The sequence below is a fragment of the Dendrobates tinctorius genome, unplaced genomic scaffold (genome assembly GCF_039654945.1).
Source record: "Dendrobates tinctorius isolate UK_male_01 unplaced genomic scaffold, ASM3965494v1 ptg000122l, whole genome shotgun sequence".
Classification (NCBI taxonomy): Eukaryota; Metazoa; Chordata; class Amphibia; order Anura; family Dendrobatidae; genus Dendrobates; species Dendrobates tinctorius.
In genome coordinates, this window is record NW_027361790.1 from 1,466,978 (window position 1) to 1,482,795 (window position 15,818).

A 15,818-nucleotide genomic window follows, 5' to 3' on the forward strand; every position below is an offset into this window, starting at 1 on the left:
TCAGATATCAGTGGGCCTCACACAATCCAAAAGTGTCCAGTGTCCAAAAGTGTGTGCAGAAATTCAAAATCTCCCTTATCCTCTAGTCACTTTTGTCACAGCTGTGCCATCGAGCCTGTCACATAGCGCTCAGATATCAGTGGGCCTCACACAATCCAAAAGTGTCCAGTGTCCAAAAGTGTGTGCAGATATTCAAAATCTCCCTTATCCTCTAGTCACTTTTGTCACAGCAGTGCCATCGAGCCTGTCACATAGCGCTCAGATATCAGTGGGCCTCACACAATCCAAAAGTGTCCAGTGTCCAAAAGTGTGTGCAGATATTCAAAATCTCCCTTATCCTCTAGTCACTTTTGTCACAGCAGTGCCATCGAGCCTGTCACATAGCGCTCAGATATCAGTGGGCCTCACACAATCCAAAAGTGTCCAGTGTCCAAAAGTGTGTGCAGATATTCAAAATCTCCCTTATCCTCTAGTCACTTTTGTCACAGCAGTGCCATCGAGCCTGTCACATAGCGCTCAGATATCAGTGGGCCTCACACAATCCAAAAGTGTCCAGTGTCCAAAAGTGTGTGCAGATATTCAAAATCTCCCTTATCCTCTAGTCACTTTTGTCACAGCAGTGCCATCGAGCCTGTCACATAGCGCTCAGATATCAGTGGGCCTCACACAATCCAAAAGTGTCCAGTGTCCAAAAGTGTGTGCAGATATTCAAAATCTCCCTTATCCTCTAGTCACTTTTGTCACAGCAGTGCCATCGAGCCTGTCACATAGCGCTCAGATATCAGTGGGCCTCACACAATCCAAAAGTGTCCAGTGTCCAAAAGTGTGTGCAGATATTCAAAATCTCCCTTATCCTCTAGTCACTTTTGTCACAGCAGTGCCATCGAGCCTGTCACATAGCGCTCAGATATCAGTGGGCCTCACACAATCCAAAAGTGTCCAGTGTCCAAAAGTGTGTGCAGATATTCAAAATCTCCCTTATCCTCTAGTCACTTTTGTCACAGCAGTGCCATCGAGCCTGTCACATAGCGCTCAGATATCAGTGGGCCTCACACAATCCAAAAGTGTCCAGTGTCCAAAAGTGTGTGCAGATATTCAAAATCTCCCTTATCCTCTAGTCACTTTTGTCACAGCAGTGCCATCGAGCCTGTCACATAGCGCTCAGATATCAGTGGGCCTCACACAATCCAAAAGTGTCCAGTGTCCACAAGTGTGTGCAGATATTCAAAATCTCCCTTATCCTCTAGTCACTTTTGTCACAGCAGTGCCATCGAGCCTGTCACATAGCGCTCAGATATCAGTGGGCCTCACACAATCCAAAAGTGTCCAGTGTCCAAAAGTGTGTGCAGATATTCAAAATCTCCCTTATCCTCTAGTCACTTTTGTCACAGCAGTGCCATCGAGCCTGTCACATAGCGCTCAGATATCAGTGGGCCTCACACAATCCAAAAGTGTCCAGTGTCCAAAAGTGTGTGCAGATATTCAAAATCTCCCTTATCCTCTAGTCACTTTTGTCACAGCAGTGCCATCGAGCCTGTCACATAGCGCTCAGATATCAGTGGGCCTCACACAATCCAAAAGTGTCCAGTGTCCAAAAGTGTGTGCAGATATTCAAAATCTCCCTTATCCTCTAGTCACTTTTGTCACAGCAGTGCCATCGAGCCTGTCACATAGCGCTCAGATATCAGTGGGCCTCACACAATCCAAAAGTGTCCAGTGTCCAAAAGTGTGTGCAGATATTCAAAATCTCCCTTATCCTCTAGTCACTTTTGTCACAGCAGTGCCATCGAGCCTGTCACATAGCGCTCAGATATCAGTGGGCCTCACACAATCCAAAAGTGTCCACTGTCCACAAGTGTGTGCAGAAATTCAAAATCTCCCCTGCCCTATAGACACCTTGTACCTTGTTTTACATTACTATATAGTTTGTTGGATTTTGTCTACATTTCTACCAAAAATGAGGAAGGCTGGTGGAAGAGGCCGTGGAATTGGGCGGGGGTTGGCAGCTGGTAATGATGGTGTTGGTGGTGGATCTGATGGTAGTGGCAAGAGCAAAATAGGACCGAATGCAGGAGGTGCTGACCCTGCGTCATCGTCTGGCTACATAAGGCCTCGAACGCTTAGTTTTCTAGGAGTTGGCAAACCGCTTTTAAAGCCAGAGCATCAGGAAAAAGTTTTGTCTTACATTGCTGACTCAGCCTCCAGCTCTATCGCCTCCTCTTCTTCAGTTGTAAAAAGTAAAAGCACTGAGTCGTCATTGGAGGCTCATGTTCATGAACCACACCTTTCCTTGTGTCCTTCACCCCAACCAAGATTGAAAGATGACGCAGGCCATACTACTGATTACTGCATGGAGCTGTTTTCACATACCATGCCTGGATTATCAAGTCAAATGGTGAATTACCCAGGCCAAGATGAATCTGACATGGAGTGCACTGATGCACAGCCGCTGATGGATGATTCTGCTGGTACATTCACTCAGAGCACTACATTGTCCTCGCAGTGTACAGAGCCAGATTCTGACCCTGATGAGACTCAGGTGCCCCTTCCCGCACACTATACCACCATACACGGTGACACAGAGGAAGGTGCACATGACATAGAAGAGGAGGTGATGGATGACCCAGTTGTTGACCCAGATTGGCATCCATTGGGGGAAGAGGGTGCTGCTTCCAATAGCTCAGATGAGGAGCATCCACAGCAGACATCGACATCGCAACAGCTGTTATCTGGCAGGCCCGGAGCACTCCAAAGACAGGTTCCAAACATCAAAAGAGTTGCTGGACAGCTTGTCCAGAGGGTCAAAAGATCACAGCGTGCTAGGCCGCAAAATGTCTGCCAAAGTAGGAAGAGTGCAGTGTGGCACTTTTTTGAACAAAATCCTCATGATCAGGCCAAGGTTATCTGTAAGAAGTGCACAAAGACCTTTAGCCGAGGGAAAAATCTGAAAAATTTGAATACCAGTTGCATGCTTAGACATTTAACCAGCATGCACTTGCAAGCGTGGACACAACACCAAACCTCAAGTGCCACATGTACAACTGATCACAACGAAGGTAGTCAGCAACGCTACATTGTTTCCCCCACTGTAAGCCCACCGGTTAGCACAGCAGCAAATGTTGAGGTGTCGTTGCAAGGCCACAGCAGTCAGGGAATCCCACTGTTATATCAACGAAAGACTGATTCTAGGCCATCAGAAAGAACACCAACTCCATCACCATCATCAACCCTCTCTCAGTCCGCCCTGTCCACCGCTACTTCCACCATATGCAGCTCTCAAGTCCAGCTCACCCTCCCAGACACTATGAGTAGGTCAAGAAAGTACTCAGTCTCTCATCCGCGTACACTGGGTTTGAACGCCCACATTGCCAAACTAATCTCGTTTGAGATGATGCCCTTTCGGTTGGTGGAAAGCACAGCTTTCCGCGAACTCATGGCCTATGCAGTACCACGCTATGACCTACCCAGTCGCCACTTCTTCTCTCGCAAAGCCATCCCAGCCCTCCACCATCATGTGAAAGACCGCATTGTCCATGCACTCAAGCAGTCAGTGAGCAGAAAGGTGCACCTCACTACTGATGCATGGTCCAGTCGGCATGGCCAGGGCCGTTACGTGTCCATCACTGCGCACTGGGTTAAAGTGGTGGATGCAGGGTCCACAGGGGACAGCGGTGGTGGGACAGTGCTGCCTAGCCCACGGTATAGGAAACAGTTGGCTGTAGGCGTTCCACCCTCCTCCTCCTCCTCCTCCTCCTCCAGAAGCGAAAGCTCGTCCACAGAGCGCAGTCGTACGAGCACTCCATCTGCAGCTGCCACTGTTGCACACGATGTGTCCCCCTATCGAGCAGCTAGTGGAAAGCGTCAGCAGGCTGTGTTGCAGATGATGTGTTTGGGCGACAGACATACCGCCGAGGTGCTGGCCGAGTACTTGAAGCGACAAACTGAGTCATGGCTGGGCAGTGTACATCTTGAGGCAGGCAAGGTAGTTAGTGATAACGGCCGTAATTTTGTGGCAGCCATAGCCCTTTCAAAACTCAGCCACATACCTTGCTTGGCTCACACCTTGAACCTGGTGGTGCAGTGCTTCCTCAAAAATTATCCGGAGTTAACAGCCCTGCTCCAGAAGGTGCGAAGACTGTGCGCGCACATCCGCCGGTCGCCTGTACACTCCGTTCGTATGCAGAATGCAGCGATTGCTCCACCTTCCCAACCACCGCCTCATTATCGACATTGCAACAAGGTGGAACTCCACCCTGCACATGGTGGAGCGGCTGTGCGAGCAGAGGCAGGCCATAATGCATTTGTGGGAGGATACACGGCCAGGCACTTTGAGAGCAGACATGGAGTTGACAGGTGTGCAGTGGTCGAAGCTGAATGACCTCTGTAAAGTCCTTCAGTGTTTTGAGGAATGCACACGGCTGGTAAGCGCAGACGACGCCATCCTAAGCATTAGCATCCCACTTATGCGTCTGCTCATGCAAACTTTGACGCACCTTAAGGAGCAGGCGTCTGCAGCCAATGTTGATGAGGAGGAAGAGGAGGAGGGAATCCTTGATGACATTCAGCCATTGTCTGCTCAGGGACCTCTCCTGGACGAGGTGGAGGAAGAAGAGGAGGAGGAGGAGGAGGATGATGGGGATGATTACTTAGGGGAGGAGGATGCATCTCGTGGGGCAAGTGAAAATGTTGGCGTGGCAAGGTCTGGTACAGGGTTTGTGCGTGACTGGAGGGATGTGGATTTGCCAGAAAGTGCTCCTCCACCCAGCACTCGCAGTGCATCATTGACACCGGGAACATTGGCCCACATGTCAGATTATGCCTTGCGGATCCTAAAAAGGGACCCCCGCATTGCCAAAATGATGAACGATGACGACTACTGGTTGGCCAGCATCCTGGATCCACGCTATAAAGGCAAATTACAAAACATCATGCCACAGGAGAACCTTGACCTAATATTGGCTAATAAACAAGCAACTCTGGTAAATCGGTTGCTTGAGGCATTCCCAGCACACAGCAGCGGTGATGGTTCTCACACGAGCCGTACGGGCCGGGGGCAGCTTGGCAGAGGTGTTCGTGGTGCACACAGCAGAAGTGGTGTTGGAGACAGGGGTTTCATGACAATGTTGTGGACTGATTTTTCAAATACCGCTCACACAACTGGTAATACTGCATCGATGGAAAGTGACAGGAGACAGCAGTTGTCAACTATGGTAACAAACTACTTTTCCTCCCATATCGATGTTCTCCCACACAGGTCATTCCCCTTTGACTATTGGGCCGCTAAACTGGACACCTGGCCTGAATTGGCCCAATATGCCTTACAGGAGCTCGCTTGCCCAGCTGCAAGTGTGCTATCGAAAATAGTCTTCAGTGCAGCTGGATCAATCCTGACAGAAAAAAGGACCCGTCTGTCAACCCAAAATGTGGATGATCTAACCTTCATTAAAATGAACCACGCATGGGTTTCCAAGGATTTTGTCCCACCTTCCCCTGATGACACATAGGGTGACAGAAAAATGGCTTGCTTTTGTCCACCTCTTCCTGGTACTTCACCTATTTCGCCTTTTGCATCAGCTGAATGTCCAACATCAACATATGCCACTTTCTAAAACTCCCTAACTGTGCTGCCTCCCCCCCATGGCCGGGGTCACCACCTACCGCACGACACCGTGCGAGTGCCGTTGCCCTGGACTGGTGGGTAGGCCGACTCTTGGGCGCGGGCACTGGCACAGGGTCCCTCATAGTGCAATCAAGTGTCTCTGACGGTGGTGGTGCACACCCGCCGTCAGACACACCGCTGTACTATGAGGGGCCCAGTGCCAGTACCGACGCCCACGAGTGGGCCCCCCTTGCTTGGGCAGGGCCCCAGCATTTGCAATCTTTACCTCTCCCTGCTCCTCCGCTGTGTAATCTGGGCCGTCAAATCCATACTGTGCCTGACACCGTCTGAGCCTGCCTCCTGAGACATATATTTTGAATGTGTACGCTATCCATACATGTTATCCAGGGATACGGTACCCTTTCTAACCTTTGTGCAATCACGTGCAATCCATACTGGGCCTAACACCGTCTGAGCCTGCCTCCTGAGACATATATTTTGAATGTGTACGCTATCCATACATGTTATCCGGGGATACGGTACCCTTTCTAACCTTTGTGCAATCACGTGCAATCCATACTGGGCCTAACACCGTCTGAGCCTGCCTCCTGAGACATATATTTTGAATGTGTACGCTATCCATACATGTTATCCAGGGATACGGTACCCTTTCTAACCTTTGTGCAATCACGTGCAATCCATACTGGGCCTAACACCGTCTGAGCCTGCCTCATGCTGTATAGACATATATTTTGAATGTGTACGCTATCCATACATGTTATCCAGGGATACGGTACCCTTTCTAACCTTTGTGCAATCACGTGCAATCCATACTGGGCCTAACACCGTCTGAGCCTGCCTCATGCTGTATAGACATATATTTTGAATGTGTACGCTATCCATACATGTTATCCAGGGATACGGTACCCTTTCTAACCTTTGTGCAATCACGTGCAATCCATACTGGGCCTAACACCGTCTGAGCCTGCCTCATGCTGTATAGACATATATTTTGAATGTGTACGCTATCCATACATGTTATCCGGGGATACGGTACCCTTTCTAACCTTTGTGCAATGACGTGCAATCCATACTGGGCCTAACACCGTCTGAGCCTGCCTCCTGAGACATATATTTTGAATGTGTACGCTATCCATACATGTTATCTGGGGATACGGTACCCTTTCTCACCTTTGTGCAATCACGTGTAATCCATACTGGGCGTGAGAACGGCTGGCGAGCTGTTAAGCAAGCTACAGCACCTGTCCAGACAAGTACAGGGATTCCCTAGCGAGGAGACTTATTTGATTGTTTTCAATGTTGGGACAGCAATTTTTGGGGAGCACTATACTCTGGAGAATGATAGATGGGGCCCACCATACACTGGAACATTCCAAAGGTGGACATCAGACACTGGAGCAGCATTTACAGGGCCCATTATACAATAGAGCATTAGAAATGGGGCCCATTATGTTTGGAGCATTATTTGGGCCCATAAGACAGTGGAGCTTCATCCATGGGGACCAACATATACTGTAGCATTATGTGGAGCTCATCATATACTGTTTCAAACATTATATGGGACCAATGATTCTGTATGGAGAAATAGATGGGCCTCGTCATGAGATGTAAAAAGTGAGGTATTTTTCATTGTACTATACCGCTATTTCTCTGCCGTATCGGAGCATGATGAGTTGTGGTATGTGTTAAAGGGGCGCTCTTTCGCCCAGGGCACATGAAAACCTGCAGCCAGCCCTCCCCCCCCACAGTTTGTAGCCAAATAACCCCCATTTTTCAGTGCGTAACTTGTATTATGAAGTTAATTAAGGTTGACAAGCTTAAGAAAGAAGAATTGATGCTTTTGGCATTCAAATGGGCACTGTAGGTGTGTTTCCTGTCCTCCTCTCACTGCCGACTTTTATTCCCCATTGACTTACATTGGGTTTCGTGTTTCGGGACGACCCCGACTTTTCCCTATAATCGGACGATCTTTCTCGACCCGACTTTTGGAAAAGTCGGGTTTCACGAAACGAAACGCAACCCTAAAAAACCAAAAGTCGCTCAACTCTACTTGTGACTATCCATCTTCCTCTTGATTACATTCCAGAGGTTTTCAATGGTCTGGAGAATGGTCTGGAGATTGGGATTTGATGTGGTGGTCCATAATCCACTCATTGATTGACCTAGCTGTGTGACATGGTGCATTGTCTTGCTGGAAAAACTAGCCTACAGAGTTGGGGAATATTGCCTGAGCAGAAGGAATCAACTGTTTTTTCAGGATAACTTTGTATGCGGCTTTATTCATATGCAAAGATTAACCTGCCCAATTCCAGCCTTGCTGAAGCATCCCCAGATCATCACTGATCCTCCACCAAATTTCACAGTGGGTGCAAGAATCTGTGGCTTCTACGCCTCTCCAGGTCTCCGTCTAACCATTAGATGACCAGGTGTTGGGCAAAGCTGAAAATTAGACTCATCAGAGATTACCTTACTTCAGTCCTCTATGGTCCATTCCTTATGGTCTTTGGCAAACTTCAGCCTAGCTCTCCTTTGCTTCTCATTGATGAAAGGCTTTTTCTAGCTTTACATGACTTGCGCTCTGCCTGTTGCGAACTGTTCTTGCTATGCACTTCGCCCCAGCTGCCATTTGCATTCCTCCTCACTCCCACGCTGATTCTGGCTCTGCTCAGATGTCAGAAGCTGCGCTGCCATCTGATCGGCACACAGCAGGTACGTGATAAAGTAAAGTCATTGCGCACTACTGTGTCAGAGGCAGAGGGGAATGATGGGAAAGGGAGCTTCATCTGACACTCTCTCCTCCATTATTGCATTCATCTTTATCGGCATCTATGATGCCGATACAGCTGAATGCGGTGCGCACTGGCGCTGAGCCCCCCTGACTTACGGCCCCATAGCAGCCGCATGGGCTGGGATCCCCTGGGGGAGTGGGGGCCCTGGTCTGTTGGCCCTGAGGTGGACAGTGTTAGCCGCAGCCTGCAGCTAACACTGCCCACTATTAAAGTGAAATGAATATTTAAATCCTCTCCACACCCATGGGGGCGTGGGGAAGAATGAATATTCATTTCTCTTTAGCAGCGAGGATAGGCTTTAGCCCCAGCAGCTGGCTTCTTCCTCCTGTCACCTGCTGCTGCTCCGCATGCATCGGGGGGCCCCCATAGTATCTGTGTGGTATGCCTCTATTAGTGACACACCACTGGCTGGGGGCCCCTGGAGCAGTGGGGGCCCTAGGTAGCTGCTGGCTCTGTATGCCAGTAGGTGACAGTGCCTGGGCCCACCAGAGAGTTCTCTGGTTCTCTGGTGGGCCAGTCCAACCCTGCAGGTCAGAATTGTTAAATTTGACCTGGCCATAAAGGTGAAAACAGGCTCGGGGTGAAGGGGTTAAACCTAGCTTGTTATTGCACTGATGTGAATGAGCTGGATAGAAATGGAGAGCTCTTACTGTAAAATCTATGGGTGCTGAAGTTAAAAGATTTATCAGGTTCTGACAGCAAAACATGCGCAAATCTTAATCCCTGGCACTTCAGCACTGATAAATCAATTGGTCTTAGTCATTAAGGAGGATGTAATGTGACTGATTTGTGACAGCAGTTTCCTTGACAGCCATGAAGTGAGAGTGCATTTCTTGTGTGGTCAGAGAACTACAGCGACCCTTGTAAAAAAAAGAAAAGTGAGTCATTAGAGCTGGGAATAGGAAAGAAATTGTTTAAATAGTAGTAGCATAACGGTTTCCTTTTGAGCTGTGACTTCCCCGGCTGGAATGCAGTCCTGAATACTTCTGCTATTGAAGTCAAAATGCCTTTCTGAATAATTTTTATTATCTTCTGTCTCCCTTATCCCTCCCTCTTTTTTGTGTCTTGCAGATTTACACTGACTGGGCAAATCACTACCTAGCAAAGTCTGGTCACAAGAGGCTGATAAAGGATTTACAACAAGACATAGCTGATGGTGTCCTGCTGGCAGAGATCATTCAGATCATTGGTGAGTCTGGGGTCCCAGCTGTGCTACAGTAGAGGAGTAAGAGGCTGGGGAGTAGGTGACTGCTAGAATGGCTTTGGACTTGAAAAGGTTAAGTTCAACGTGTGTCTGTCTTCACTGCACTTACTATGTCCAGATATTTTCCCGGGCTCAGACATTTGTGTGAGTTGTTTGAAAGTTCATTTGTATTAAAAAGCTGGGAAGTGTCAGCCCAAGGGTTAGTTTGCAACGGCTTAAAGTGTATCCTCCGCATGCTACAATGTCAGAGATGAAGACTAGATCAAACCATATGTCTCCCATGTGTGCATTTTGTTTGCTGGAGGGGATCATTCTTTGTAGGATGCCTTGAAACACTAGCCCTGACCATGCTGAGACAATTGGGTAGGATTTCGTGTCAGCAGGGCAGGGAAATCTCACTCACACTTCCACTCCTGTAGGCTTGTGTATGTTTATGGTGTGTCCCATAGCAGAGGGTGTAAGGTTGTAGTAGTGCTCTTGGTGAGTGAATACCCTACATTTTTAGTAGAATGTGTCAGTTTCTTATACTCATACACTTCTCTTTTTTTGTTTAGCAAATGAAAAAGTGGAAGATATCAATGGCTGTCCAAAGAGCCAGACCCAGATGGTAAGTCCGGTCATTATTGGACCTCGTAAATATGTATATTGCACGTCATTGTTTCAGTCATGCAACAGTAGAAAGAGACATACGGATAAATCTGGTGTGCTGCTGGTTGAGAAGATATCCAATGGATATGATGGTGTAGAACAAAGAGCAGTTTTATTAATCTAAGCGTTTCAGAGTTGAACAAACTCCTTCATCAGGAGTAAAAAAAACACGATGGGATGTTTGTTCAACACCATCATCTCCATGGAATAACTTCTACTATTCTTCTCCTTTCTACTGTTGCATTTATCTCTGGTTTATTCCAGCACGTCCTAGGCAGGTGGGCAATACTGGACTATACAACGTTTATTGCCTGGGCCATGATTTATTGTGCGCTTTTTGTCACTTCTTACCTATATTATGTCAGTGCTAGTATTCTCTAATTGAATTTGGTAGATCTTTAACCAACATTATAGGTATTACAGTATGTTTACTAATATAAAAAAGTGAATCAGAGTCAAAAAAGGTGGATTTATATCTGGCCCCTTTACGGCTACATTCTCAAGATAAGGTTTTAATGTTTCAGATTTTCTGCAGCGTTTCTGCACCTATTATGTAAATTAGGTTACTTTCAATTTTTTGTATCTTTTTGATATGTCATGCTTTTTAAATAAAGCTGCTTTGTTTTGGATGCTTCCTGTTTTTTTGACAAAACTTTATTGATACAGTCGTGTGCAGATTACGTTGACGCCGTGAAAATGCACTAGAAAAGCATGAACATTTTTTACCTGCAGATTTTACACATCTAATGCGATTCTTTGAGAAAAATGTGCACATAAAACTCAAGGGCAATTAACGTGTGGTGGATTTGAAATGCTCACTGCAGGTCAGTTTACGCTGAGTATACAAAAAAACACAGTGACCATGAGATGGATATAAATCACATCCACTTTGCTGGACCTGTAAGATGCTGCTTTTCTGACACAGCAAAAATATGCAGTGTCAAAAACTCACAAAAAACTAATTGTGGACAAACAGCCTAAAGCCCTTTTCAAAAAATGGAGTGAGGGAATGGAATAGTAATCATTGCAATTTTGCCATTCCTGGTTTAGCTATGTGATCATGAATGGTGTTTATGCTTAGTGCTATATTAAGGTTATGTGCACGCAGCGGGGTTTTTTTGCTGCCTTTTGTGGGTGTGGATTACATGTGTATGTTGTCCACAATACATGTTTAATAAATTTAGTTTTATTCACCAAAAGCAGAACAAAACCTTTTTGTTTTTTGGGGTCTTTTTTCCGCATCATCTTTGCACTTTTTCATTACTTTCTATGAGTGAAAAAATGCTGCAAAAACACTGAAATAAGTGACATGCTGATGATTTATTTAGTCAGGAATGAAAGTCAAATGTGTGCATGAGATTTCGCATTTCTCATACTGGTACTGTAAAAAGCAGCTCTTTATTTACGTGAAAAAAATGCAGCAAGAAATTGCGTGTGAACATAGCCTTATGAAGACCACCACAACAGCAGCTGTTTTAGACACCTGCATCTTTTAAACCAATTGTTAGAGAAAACTGGTCACGGTCTCACTATGTGGGAAAAACTTTCCTCCACTTTCTCGTACATAAAAATAACAGTAGACTATGCCAATTACAACTTGTTAGTCTATTATTGAATGTGCTGGCTGTGAATATGTAAATTGCACACATGCAGGAGAACAGGAGAATCCTCCCGTTGGCCCTTGTGCAAGAGTGGACCACCACCCTCTGATATGGGCAGTGCTTGGCACACAATATACCATACTTTAATCACTATGTACAGAGAAAAGCAGCATATTGGCGATTTAACAATCTACCCAGTTCATTGTTATATAAATGTGTGATTTAGGATAATGTCACAAAGGAAGTGAGAAGGATGTTAGGTATGACCTTACCAGTCAAATGCAGCCTACTGAACATTAGTTTTTTTTTATTCTTTTCACACTTGACCATTTTGAGTGGATGCTCTTGCTGGTTACTTTCATACGCTGTATGTTCAGTACATTGATTTATAACCCATCGGTGTGTGATTATGTTTGTTATTCATTATATGATGCCAATTTATGTTGTTTTCTACAGACTGTACTCCTCCACATCAGTCTGTATTTTTGTAAAACTGTAGCTCTTGTAGCACTCACAAACACGTATTTGGGAATCTAACCTACTCTAACTTACCTGACACCATATTTTTTAAAATGTTTTTAATGTGACCCTATCTTTGACTCGTAATATGCCTCATATTAAAATCTAGTCCCTGTCCCCTCAGATCTTTAGCTGGAGGCCTATACTGTTTTTGCTTTCACATATTAATCCGGCGACCTACTTGAAGCCTACAATAACCGCTAGATAATTCTCTATGGATATGAGACTTCGCCTAGCCCCTGGGACTTAGTGCAAACCTGTGCTGTCATGTGCTAATAGATGTGATGTCATACTGAGTAATGTACAGTATATAAAAGTGAAGCATTCATTTTCACAGTTAGAAAGGTACGACTTGACTACATCATTTCTTCGCTAGTATTGTTTGCCAAGGCTTTTTCCCTTCGCTATAGGAGCCTGTGGTTGTGCTACCTGACATCATGGCTTGATGACATAGTTTGGACCTGATGTATTGTATATTACAAACTGAGAGTATTTGTGCTGTATATTTAGTTGAAGAGATCTTATAACCATTAAGACTTGTTTTGGAAATCAGCCCATATCTGACCCCCTTAGCAAATAGTAGAAGTGTTAGCAGTAGTCCTTCCAATGTAAGCGACAAGTATTGTGCTGCATGTATCAGTGCACATTGTAAGCAATGAGACAGATGACTGTATAGATACCATCAATTTTACAGATTTAACAAATTGTAAGATGATTTACAGTGAACAGGAAATGGGAAATGTTTTTGTTCAGTCAGTGGTACAATGACCCCTGTGGTTAGAACTAACAGGATTACATGAAGAACAAAGCTCAGGAAGCTCCTCAAATTGATCTAATCATTAAGATGTGACATCAGGGCTTGAGTTTAATCATCCCTTACCATCCATTGTGCTGGCATCATGGGAGGGATCTCAAATCCAGTGATTTATAGTATACATGATGAGCAAACAAGATGATTCAGCTCTTATTGCAAATTATTTTTATTAGCAAATTTTACAAACTTTCAGCTGTTTGCAATAAACCTATAAAACAAGAACATTTTAAATAGCTCAACACAACTAATATAACAAATGGTTTCTCCAAATTCAAGACAAAATGGCACTTTTAATGACCACTACAGTCTAAGAATTGTTCCACCCCTTGTGACAAGGATCTGTAATACTTAAAGGAGCTTCTTTGGCTGCTACGTCTGCTGCAAACATGAGCTTCTGGCAGCATTCCTTAGGAATCTTAAACCCATTCTTTATTGGCTATGGCTTCCAGTACAGAGTTAATCTTGGTGTGTCAAAAAATGGTCCAAAAAGCAAAGACAAGAAATCATTAAATTGCACAGACAAGTAAAAAGATACAACAAAATTTCAAAGGTTCATGGTCAATGTTATAGGAGCACTAACTTCACTACCTCGATACACCAGAAAGAGGAGGTTACCACCTGCTCCTAACAAATTCATGAGGAAGCAGGTGGCCAAAAACTTTCCAGTGACTACAAAAGACCTGCAGCAAGATTTTATGGCAGTTGGGACTGAGTTTATAGTTTGTAGAATAAGGCATATACAAAATACTTACCGTTTCTGTGCCCAAGACATACGCCCCTATTGACCCAAGGGCACGAGAAAAGTCAGCTCCAATATTCCCAAAAGTGTGAAAATAGGCTACAGATATTTTGATATTTTGTTCTGTGGAATGATAAAACAAACTACAGGCATATGGATCAGATATGTCTGGAGGAAGAAGAATGAAGCATAGGCTGAAAAGAACAACCTACTTACAGTGAAGAATGGCAGGGGATCGGTGATGCACTGGGGCTGATTTTAATTTCCTGGTGCTGGAAACCTGGAGCATATGGAAATCAAGTATTAAGAAATTCTAGGAGAAAACATCAAGCCTTCTACAATGAAGCGGTAGCTTGTGTGTTGTTGGACTTTATATCGGGACAATGATCCCAAACAAAGTCAACCAAGGCTTGGTTCCAAAAGAAGTTGTGGAAGATTATGGAGTGGCCATCACAGTCTTCCGCAGTGAACCCCATAGAAAATTTTTGGTGACATTTGAAGAAGGGAGCAGCAGCAGTACACACATACAAGAATATTAGTGAACTGGAAGCCATTACCCAAGAAGGGGCTAAGATTTCGAAGGAATTATGTCACAAACTGCTGTCTGGTTGTGCATCACATTTGCAGCAGGTCATAACAGACAAAGATGCACTTCTAAGTACTAAAGATGCTTGTTATGAAGGAATTGAATAATTCTGGGTCTGCAGTGATCATTAACCCCTTCACCACATATGACATACATCTATGTCATATGTTATGACCCTGCCTTTGATGTGGGCTCTCACACCAAGCCTGCATCTTTCCCAGCAAATGATGGCTGATTTAATCAGCTCTGCCAGTGGCTATTAACCTGTTAACTCCCGCTGTTAATCTCTAACAGTGTCATTTCAAACGCGCCAGCAGGATGGCGCATCATTTCACTTGCCCAGTGAAGTTATTGTGGGACGCCAATGGGTTTTAATAACTGCTGGGGGACTGGTCATTACGATCCTCCTGTGAAGACCAGCGTTTAGCTGGCGTTCATAGAAGATCATGATTTTCTCTAATCAGAGTGAGGCTAATGCACTGCTATTGTATAGCACAAGCGATCAGACGATCATAGATTCAAGTATTAAATACAGTAAAATGTTTGCTTTTTTAAAAAAAAAGGTTTCAAAAATAGGAAAAAATAAAAAAACACAAGTTTGTCTCATTAAAAATAAAACAATAAAAAAAGAAAATACACATATTTGGTATTGCCACATTTGTAAAAGTCTGATCTATCAAAATATAAAAGTAAATTAATCTGATCGGCAAATGGTGCAATGAGAAAAAAATGGTTTTGGGCCTCAACAACATTGCAATAAAATGCAGTAAGAGGTGAACAAAACATAATATCTATCTCAAATGGTATCAGTAAAAACATCATCTCAGGGCGCAATAAATAAACGATCAAATAGCCCCAGACCCTGAAAAATGAAAATGTTCAAGGTTTCTGAAAATGGTGACAAAAGCAGATATTTTTAACTTTTTTTTTTTTTGCAAACTTCAACATTTTTTTCCCCGTTTAAATAAAAATGCAAAAAAACAAAACTATACATGTTTGGTATTTCCGCACTTGTATTGACCTGGAAAATCATATTTCTAGGTCAGTTTTGCCGTATAGTGAACATGGTAGATGAAAAAAAAACGATTGTGGAATTGCATGTTTTTGCAATTTCAACACACTTGGAATTTTGTTCACGTTTTCTAACACACTGTGTGGTAGAATGAATGGTGTCACTCAAAAGTGCAACTCGTTCCACAAAAAAAACAAGTAGAAAAAAAAAAAATTGAAATTCGCCATGTCATGGAAGGGTTAACGGTTGCATTTTGTGTTAAACTTGCAGAAAGTTGTATTAGTTG

At 44.5% G+C, this 15,818-nt stretch overlaps 1 protein-coding gene across 12 annotated transcripts in view; it reads left to right on the plus strand.

Moving 5' to 3' along the window:
• NAV3 (neuron navigator 3) overlaps positions 1–15,818 on the plus strand; it is a 1,131,823-nt gene that overhangs the window by 770,565 nt on the left and 345,440 nt on the right. For all 12 annotated transcript variants that reach the window (XM_073541506.1, XM_073541497.1, XM_073541495.1 and 9 more), the window contains 2 exons: positions 9,481–9,598; positions 10,168–10,220. In XM_073541506.1, the coding sequence (XP_073397607.1) occupies positions 9,481–9,598; positions 10,168–10,220 (171 nt within the window). The remainder of the gene's footprint in view (positions 1–9,480; positions 9,599–10,167; positions 10,221–15,818) is intronic.